The 10796-nt window shown below is 32.2% G+C and overlaps 1 protein-coding gene across 1 annotated transcript; it reads left to right on the top strand.

The window, feature by feature from the left end:
• The first annotated feature begins 394 nt into the window (after positions 1 to 394).
• On the top strand, positions 395 to 2002 carry LOC100854695 (protein NODULATION SIGNALING PATHWAY 2). The gene has a single exon (XM_059739348.1). It carries the CDS (start codon positions 395 to 397, stop codon positions 2000 to 2002), a length of 1608 nt encoding a protein of 535 aa, XP_059595331.1.
• Positions 2003 to 10796: the final 8794 nt, after the last annotated feature.

Here is a 10796-nt window from a genome sequence, read left to right as displayed (position 1 = left end):
ATAAGTTTGATGAGGAACAACTAATGGTGTTGGTCTAGCTTATTGAGTAAGCCACAATGCACCAGAAGGGAGGCTTAATGAGTGAGACGTTTGTTTGTTTGTTTTTTCCCTTACTATTTATATAATTATATCACAATCAAGGCTCTCATGAAATGCCTGGTAATTACTTTGATAGTGGCACAACCAAAAGCAAAAGGACAACAGAACAATCGGCCATGTTCCCTTTCTTACTTCCCTTCAGAAACGGAAAGGGGAGGAAGATGACTTGACTTGGGAATTTTGATGGAAAGAAATCTACTTTGTCTGATTCTGGCCCATCACCTATAAATAGTCAACCTTTTATATAGAACTCCAGATCAAGTTCTGAGGCCTTCCTTTGCTCTTCTTGTTAAAGATGATGCAGCCTGATGAACTTCTTCAGTTCTCATGGCCATGCTTCAACGATACAGTTTCATGTCTTGATGAAATTGCAGTTTATGGATCAGGCATTGATGCAGACATGGAGTCCGGGTTCTCCCTTTTCAACACAATTAAGGACAGTCCTGACCTTGAATTCATCCCATATTCTCCAACAACGTTGTCTGATGAGTACATGGGTTTTCCCATTCATATTGATGAGGTTCAACATACACTACCGAGTGATGTTTCTTCACTAAATTTGGAGGAGTTTGAGACCATTTTGAGCAATGATACTGAGGATATGTTTGGATGGTTGGAGGAGAGAGAGAAAAGTTATCCTTCTAAACAACCCTCTGTTGAAGGAGACGACAACTGGAGCTTTAGCCCATCCATGAAGTCAGCTGATGCATCTGTGGACATGGACTCGATTGAAGCTTTGTTAACCTTGCCTACAGAGGACGTGGAAATGGATAATCAACTGAGCATTGTTCATCTGGTCATGGCCTATGGAGAAGCTGTGGAGAAGGGAGAGGCAGAGCTTGCAGTTGTGTTGATGAACCGCATCCAGGAAAAAGTAAGCCCTGCTGGTGAGGTTGTGGAGCGGCTTTCATATTACTTATTCCAACCCACAGACAAGCAAACAAACTACCTCAGACAAGAGTCTGCCAAGAACTTCAATGTAGCCTTCAAAGCGTTCTACCAAATCTTCCCATATGGGAGGTTTGCTCACTTTGCAGCCAACTCGGCAGTCCTTGAGGCCATGCCTCACGATGCTGAGACCATACACATAGTTGACTTCGACATGGGAGAAGGGTTACAATGGTCTTCAATGATCGATGCCATAGGGCAACACCACCAAAAGACAGTAAGACTCACATCGATCAAGCGAAGGGAGGAGGGTTATGTTTATGCTGCTTCACAATGGAGATTCGAGGAGACAAAGAGGCATCTCTACAATCACGCCAGATCCGTTGGCCTAAAGCTGAAGGTAGAGGAGATGGAGCTGCAGGGGTTGGTGAATGAGATAAAGAGAACGAAGAAAAAGGGTGGAAGAAGTGAATGGCTGGCTTTTAATTGTATGATGGGCCTTCCACACATGGGGAGTACTGGCAGAAGAAGGCAAGCTATGGAGTTCATGAGGGTAGCCAAGGAACTAACTGTCCATTCTAAAAATAACAACAGGGGCATCATAACTTTCGGTGATGGAGATGGCTGGGAGAAACAGAAGAACACTTCGAGTTTTAGGGTATTCTTTAATGAATATTTAATACATTACCAAGCCCCGTTAGAATCAATGGAGTGGACCTTCCCAACTCATTTTGCAGAAGCAAGAATAGCCATGGAGTGTCTCTTTGTGGCACCTCATGTCTCATCTCTGGGTTGGTTCCAGAAGTGGGAGGAGATGAAGGGAGGTGACTCTAATGTTGACTCAATATTGGGGTTGGAGGGGTGGAGAGTGAGCCAAGAGAGCTTAATGGAAGCCAAACAGATGGTGAGAGAAGGGGAGAGTAAATATGGGGTGAAGATTGAAGGAAACAATATGAATGTGATGGTCTTAGAATGGAGAGGAGCCCCATTAGTGAGAGTTTCTGCTTGGAGGTAACACACAAATCAAAACAAATACCCTACAAAGAAAATGTGAAAATCAATGCTCAAATGATAATCAATTGACACATGCTGAATGTATTTGTTGTTTACTAGTTCTGAAAATACTGTTATGATGCATCAAATGTGTAGAGACCTTGAATGGACTAATAGTTTTGCTAGGATTTATGTGTTTATTTTAACAGCCATTTGGATAAAGTAAAATGCTTGTTATGACCTCTTCCTTTGCTAAGCATATTATTTGATGGTAGGTGGTGTCAAAGGTATGATCAAACTAAGAAATATACAGGCCTTTTTGGTGAAAAAAGAAGAGATTTACCTCTTTTATCTTTCAAAAGAACCCCAAAAAAAGAAAAACATTTATGTGCATAAAATATATTTAAACGCTCATCTTCGATCAAGAAATGGTGATTTTTTTTTGTGTTCTCTTAGATAAGTTACAACCCTAATAATCTGGTTATCTTTTTATATATGTTCATTGGAGTCAAACTCGATCAAATTCATTATCTTTAATATTATTTTTTGTTTTATACTTTATTATTAAATCTTTTATAATCTTCGACTTTAAGCTCATCTAAACTAGTTAAAAGAAGATTTATTCATACCATTGTTATTACTTATTACACCCAACACCTATTCAATTTGATCAAATGCCATAAGCAAAACTATTTGAAAGTGATGGACTAAAAATTTGTTAAGCTATTTTCATTCATACAACCACAACATTGGTGGATGAATGAAGAATTAAAAATATCCCTCATTTAACAGCCAGTGGAATGAAAATATAGAAACACAAGGGCTTATAAATAGAAAGATATGAACTCCAATTATAACCATGTTGAAGAAGCCGACTTATAGATTTAAACCTAAAATACTAATTGCCTTATTTAAAATTAAGGCAATTAGATATCTAAAATTAGATAAAACAAATATAGGGTTTGAAACTCTTTGATTTTTAGGAAATTTTAGGGCATCTAATCAATATCTATCCAAAATGTAATCTAGACTATTGAAAATATATAATAAAATTTATTGAAAGTGTATAATGAAATCTAGGTTGTTAGATAATGATAAAAATGTACGAGATTATGATACAAATAAATAGAACCAGATATAAATAAATAAAACCAAAGTATAAAAAAAAAGTTGAGATGACGGAGATTTAGGGATAAAGCATGAAACCTAAAACATGACATGGTATGGTTGATCTCGCCTTTTGGTACTATATCAAACAAAAACCAAAATAAACAAGTAGATAAAAAAGGGGAGGAAAATTAAAAGTTAAAGTATAAACTAAATAAATACTTTTCATTGAGTTTTTCAAATTTATTTCTTTTATTTTTTTAGATTTTTATTTCTTTTTTCTAAAGAAGGAAGAACTTAAAAAATTTATACATTTTAAAGCCATTTTTATTATATTTAATTTTTCTTTGGAAGTTAAATGATAAATTGGACAAGAAAATTTGGATTTCTTTTTTGCATTCTTCTTTTTCTTGGTACTTTCACATAATTCAAATAAAATAGCAAGATAAATTAAATAAAAGTTTCTCCCATGATTCTTCAATTTTTTTTTTCCTTTCAAATTTTATAAAAGTTTCTAAATAATTTCTGCATAATTTTTTTTTAAACTTATTTCTATTTTTTTGTACTTCATATAATCCAAATAAAACTAAATTAAAAGATGATAATAATTGTAATAATAACTATTTAATTGTTTAAAGAATGTAATGAGTCATTTTTAATAATGTATCCTGGAGATTATCACAACACATGTCATGTTTCATCTCATAGTATAATCAATACTACATAAAAGAGTGAAGTGTTTGTCCACTTTTTTTTTTCTTCCTAAAATAACCTTATCATTTATATCCCATCATTAATTTATTTAATTAATTTAGATAATACTTATTTTTAAAAATTATTATAATTTAATTAAAATAATTTTAACATGAAAATTTATATATTATTACTGAATTTTCCCCATTTTTCATCTCATTAATTTATCCCTTAAACATGTTTATCCTATTAAATTATAGTATGCTTTTACATCTCCTTTAATTTATTACTCTTATTTCTATTCATCCCATTAAGTTCTAGTATGCTTATACGTCTCCCCTTATCTATCATTATTATTTATATTACTTATTTCAAATCAACTAGTTGTTAGAAAAATAAATTAGATGTCAGAAAAAAAAAAATACCATAAAACTTTTATTTGGATTCTAATACTTATTTTGGTAACTATTCTAAACTATAAATTATCTATCTTGAATTTTCAAAATTAACTTATTTTATTTAAATCAAAATCGGGTACAAAATAAGAAAAATACTACTTTATAAAGATTTAGAAAAATACTATTTTATAAAAATTTGGAAAAACAATTAATTTAAAAAATGTAAGAAATCTCTTAATCCTTTTCTAACTTATCTTTTCTTTAAAATAAAATTTCCTAACTATGGACATTCCAATTTAAATAAGTTTTCCAATTTTGAAAAATGTATGAAATTTTATTTCCAATTAAGAATACCAAAATATTTTGAGGCTATATATACAATTAATTAGGAGCATATAATAAAAACAAGGAAATAAATAAGTAGAAAAATTTCTCATGGCCTTTAGGAATCTTGTTGCATATTTGGAAATTAAAATTTGGATAAAATTCAAATTAACAAAAATAAGGGTCGGTGAAAATAGAAAACACAAAAAGCACAACTACCATCAAAATGAGCTTGAAAGGAGAGACCCAAAATTCAACCTTTTACCCAATCATGCTTCAATTGGCCATATATCCATCATTTCAACTCCAAATTGTGATTTGTTTAGAGCATTGGATTCTTGACTTCCTAAGCTTCCACACCATATTGATTTTCCCTAAGAAACTTATTGAAAATAGCCTCAATTTTGGCTCAAATTTGATATCATTGTGCTGCCATGCACTTTGCACAACCTTTCTTCAATCTATCATATCTCCCTTATTTCAACTCCAAATTGTGATCCGTTTAAAGTGTTGGATTCCTAACTTCCTAAACTTCAAAACCATATATGGTTTGCCCTAAGAAACTATAGGAAGTTAGTCCTGATTTTGATATAAATTTGATGTCACTATGTTATCGTGGATCTCAAACTGAGAACTTCCAAGAATGTTTTTTTTTCCTTTAACAACCATAGAATCTTAAAAAGAACTTTCAAGATTCTTTCTTTTTTCTTAGGTCACCATAGATGGATATAAAAAACTGAAATTTTTACAATAATAAAAATTCCTATGCTCTTGTAAAGGAGCTTACAACTTATCTATTGAAAAGAAAAGATTTTTACAACCAAATAAAAATCCTATACTCCTTATAGGGTGTAAAACCTAATTTAGAGAATAAAAAACATAGATGACATCCGTTCATAATCATTCATTCAATTGAATCAATAACAATCAATCAATCAAAATATATTGATACATTTAATTGAATGAATAAAAATATTTCATTCATTCATCTGTTAGGGCCATGGGATGAATTAAACTATACTTCAAAACAGAGTTAGCACACCATAAAATAGATCTAATATGCTAAAACCTATCTTAAGGCTTTGATACCAGTTGTTGGGAACCCCAGATCACTCCATTCCCATGTCTTAGATTTCATAGGGTGCATGAAAATTTATCCTAGAGACCACTACACCACATGTCACCTCACCATCATCACCTAAATCTTCTTTCCTAGAGGCCACTATATCAAATGTTATTGCACCAGAGACCATTACACCATATGTTATTCTACTATCTCCTATATCACCTCTCTTAGAAGCCACCATACTAGATATCAATGTACTTCAATTTGCCCCACCATCTACCACCCTACCATCATCTAAACCTCCTCTCATAGAGACTATCATGCATCATGCCCTCACACATGTTACACAACTAGATGTATACCCACCTAGGCGACGTTTTGGTCCATGCAGATGTCAAGTCTTACCTTTATCAACTCCATCTTAACTTATACATGTGGAAACATTCGAGATTGTATAGATAGATTCGACAAATATGTCTTTGTATTGTAGGTGTCCATAGAGAAAGAGGAAGCCCCCATCATGTGGCACTCATTGAGGGTTGTTTTTTCATTTTTTGTATTTATTTTCATTTGTATTACGTTATTTACTTTTTATTATAAACAAATTAATATATATTTAAATGAAAATATGATAAATTTTATACTTAAAATGAACTGTGATATTATATATAAGTTACATTATAGTATATAAAAAATAATTAATTACTATAATAATTTATATTATTTGTTTTTTTCTAAATAAGATTTCATAATTTATTTGTTTTAAATAAATATAATGCCAATTTTTTTAATAAAATTAAACAAAATATTTTTATACCAAATTAAAAATACCAATTATTTAATTTCATATATTATTTTTTAAAAATTATTATATAAGTTTATTTACCACTAACATATTTTTAATAAATATAAAATAAAACTAATGTAATATTTTTATTTAAAAAAATTATAGTTAAATATTTCAAATGAAACAACATAATTATATATATATATATATATATATATATATATATATATATATATATATATATATATATATAAATTTTTTTTAAAGTCAAAACCATAGTTGGTGGCCATGACTTTAAAATCATGTTTAAAACTCTAGTCACAACTACAATTTTAACTTTAACTTTAAAATCATGGTTGGTGACTACGACTTTGAATATTTTTTAAAAATGGTCACAGTTGTAGTCAACAACTACAGTTTTAAGCTTAAAGTTAAAACTGTGGTTGGTGACTACATTTTTGACCACTTGAAAAAAAAATTCAAAACCATAGTCACCAACTACGGTTTTATGACATGGAGGCTTACGTGGTCCAGGTGTACTAGATTGGATATTATTTTGTATTCTAGTTTACTTTCTAGATTTTTTTTAAACGTATTAGTTTTGGTCAAAACTCCAAAAAATGCCTCATCATTTTTCACGTGATTCCCATCCTCCTAATTTTCCATTGTGATGGTGGTCCCCAACGTGTGATGAACCCCTATGCACACAACTTCTTATCTCACGTGCCCTCACAAAAGAACCCATGCAACATTGAACAAATGCGAGCTAAACATTATCTAAAAAATGGAGTAAATCCTTATGCAAAAATGTAAAATCAAAGGTTAATTCTCATGCCACAAAATGAAGAAAAACTAAATCTCATGCAACTAAAAATTTAAAGACCAAAATCATGCAATAAGCGAAAACAAAATTAATCTCATGTTTACAAAATTTCAAATTCAAGACTCTTGAAATTAGACATCAAAGTGTTACTCACATGCAATAAAAAAAATCCAAAACAACCAATCTCGTGCAATCTAAAATACTAATACTAATAATAAAAACTCTAAATTTCATTTAACCTTGAAATCATGTAATAGGAAAGCAAAATACAAACCTAAATGTACTAGAAAACAAACAAAACTAAACAAAAATCTTAAACTAAAAGTCAGAGGCCATTGAGTAATCACACTAGAGATTCCTAAAATCCCTCTAAGATGTCTATAGAGAAAGTCCAAAGACAGTTATCAAAAGAGTCACAGTAAACCACCAAATGAGACTCATTAGCAGATTAGAAAAAGACTATAAGTGTACAATAACATAATTGAGGATGAATGAGGATAAACTCTAGATATAATGTGCCAAGAGGATCAAATGGAAGGTCTACACAAACCATGGTTAGTTTACTAATGACTTAAAATCAAGATAATCATTAAGGAATCAAAGGAGTGCAATATCAAGTACGCTTGAAGACCGTTCAAGCCTAGGAATCATTTGTAAGGTGAATACTTAGGTGCAACTAGGATTTTCATATAAAATCATGCATCGTTTAAATACTCGGTTTATGCATTAAAGTTAAAATTTTATTAAAACTCGAGTATTCTTACTTGAATCTTAGACAAATTATTTTAAACGTGACATATTAAAGTATCTAAAGACCTTACCTAAGTGTTAGAAGAAAAAAGAACTAAAAAGATGGGTTTTCAGGCCAAAATAGGTGAACCGATCGATGAGATTGCTCAATTAGCTCCATTGGCTCAACTGGTTAGGGAACTGGTCAATCAATTAAGTCTTCTTGGTTGAGGATCAGTTGAGGAATGCAAATTTTCTTCTCTCTCATCTAGTAGTTATGCATTCTCGGTCGAGGAAAGAATTTTTTTAATTGAGAGGGAGCTTTTCCGGATTGAGGTCTAGTCTAGGGTTCAACAATCACCTATTGTGCAATTAATGTCCAACGACTAGTCAACAGGTTGAACCAAAGCTTAACCGAACAAGGCTAGTTTCTATTACTTTTGGTACCCAAGGCTAGACACCTATAAATACAGAGTTCCATTTCATTTATTGTATAGAGAACACCTGCAGCATCTTTATACTTGTTTCTCATTAAAAACTCTCATTTTCCTTTTTGGTGCATTGAATCATCACTTGCAAACCAATTTAGTGCTCCCTTGTCATTCATTCTAGTCTTCTATTGTATTTGTTCATTCATTGAGTTAGGGTGAGAGTACTTTTTATTGTTGTTGAAGTAAAGTTGTGAGTATTTAAAGCTTCAAGTTGAGGCATACTTGAAGGGAACGTCTAGTGCCCATTGGAGTTGGAAATCCAAGTGTATAAAATATTTTAAAAATATTTTAAACTCATCATATATTAGATCTAGAGAGTTTCATAAATTTTGGAACTTGTTTGGTTAGTAAGAGAAATCGAGAAAGTGAAGAGCATTGCAACATGCTTTGTTTTGAACAATCTAGAACTAATTTAGTTTGAGGCTTAATTGATGATCTTTTGACTCAAAACTTAATTTGTAATGTTTCTAGACTCATCAACAGACTATTTGGCTCAAGTTTCACTTGAATTGAACTCCATTTGCCTAGCCTTTCAATTTTTAGAAAATTTCATATTTTAGTTAGAGTACTATTCGATTAAGAAAGAGTTAGTAGAACTCAGAGTCATAGTTTTCCTTTTTATGGAATTTCTAATTCTTTAAGTCAACTTAAATTTTCTTTTGTTAGGAGAGGATTTGGACTTTGTGAAACCATCATACTACGAGTTTTGCTATACTTTTAATTGCAAGAATTTTGTTGAGTAGTTATGCTATGCATGATTTTGTTAAGTTTTTTCCTAAAATAAATATTTCTTGCATATGTTATATATATATATATATATATATATATATATATATATATATATATATATAAATTTATTGTAGATATGTTTTAGAACTATTTTTAATATGGAATGACCATTTTAACACTCACATATCGTGATTGAACTGTTTATTCACTCCATTTAATCTATTTTTTTTTTAGATGAGGAGTTAATAGGTTTAGTTGAGATTGTGCCAAGACTAAAGCCAATCCTTGAAAGTGAGCCTTAGGACCCATAACCCTTGAACATTATTTACTTATCTTTAGTTTGTGAGTTCTAGTACCCTTTCTCTTTTCCCACAATTGTTACATTTGAGTTGTATTCGACCTTTTGGCCTAGACTACTATTACTTCTTTTATGCTTTCCCTTTTATCTTGATTAAAATTTAGTTTTGTTTCGTCAACATAATTCTCTTTCTCTCTACATTAGTTTACTCTTGCTTCTCCATTTGAGACAATGGTTTCATTATTGGTTTTCGATTTGTAATGAGATCACACTCTTAGTGGGCCCTTTAGTTAGGTTTGTTACCTTAATACCTTTGCTTTATAACTTTAATCCATCTAACACCTAGTCACATTTTATTTTAAAGTCTTATTTATAATGAACCAAAAATTGATTTTTAAATATTCATTAACATTTTACTTAAAAACCTTTAAATCTAATAAAAAAATTGCTTTTGAAAGTCAAATATTTGTGAAAATATCTATACAAACAGCTAATATGGGAAACATTATGATTACTACTCAAAAAGTGCTATTTGATAGCTTGTAATTAACTCTTTTAAACACTTTTGAGTAGTAGTTATCACATTTTAACCCAATTAACATATTAAGGACCCTTGCAATCAATTCTAATCAAATTGTGTTAAATTTTGGTGTTTTGATAGCTTTTTGATCACCAAAGCAATCCGAGATTGAGGAGAGTTCTTTGGAATCCATGGCAAAGATGTCCGGACACACCATCGGAGGGCGGCGGAACGTGGGCTATAGCAAGGCTTGCTCACTTTAGTCAATGATCTGGACAACATATCCGGATAGGATATGCTATCATCCGGGGTGTGATGTTCACGAGTGCCTTGTGCTTCTCCCTGAGGGAGTCCGGATAGGGGAGCGCGCCGCGTGTCCTCTTGAGGAATCCGGATGAAGTTGATCTGGATAGCGATGTGCGCTCCATGTCATCAAGGGGAGGGGTCTCTACACCTTGCACACGTAGACGGTCCCCCTTGCGACGCGCGACATAGCTCATTCCACCCGGGGAAGAATTCTATCCGGCCGACTTTCCACCTTATCCGGATATCTTACATCCAGAATTCTATCCGGCCGACTTTCCATTTTCTCCAGATATTTCACATCCGGCTCCTGACGCCGGAGGGGAGAGAAGGACGTTTCAATTTCCCTGTCAGACATGTCTAGATCTTCTGATAGCGTTTACTCAGAGAGCATCCGCAGCCGACAATTCAGATTCCCCGGACAGCTTGGCTCGTCAGACACTCGCGATTAGCCGAATCCATTTTCGCCCACAATAAAAAAGCAAACTCTGATAATACTGACGACCAAGTCTTCATTTTGCACAGTGCAACGGAATTTCTCTTGAAGC

Source organism: Vitis vinifera, chromosome 8, assembly GCF_030704535.1.
Source record: "Vitis vinifera cultivar Pinot Noir 40024 chromosome 8, ASM3070453v1".
Classification (NCBI taxonomy): domain Eukaryota; kingdom Viridiplantae; phylum Streptophyta; class Magnoliopsida; order Vitales; family Vitaceae; genus Vitis; species Vitis vinifera.
This window is presented reverse-complemented; position numbering and strand designations above follow the sequence as displayed.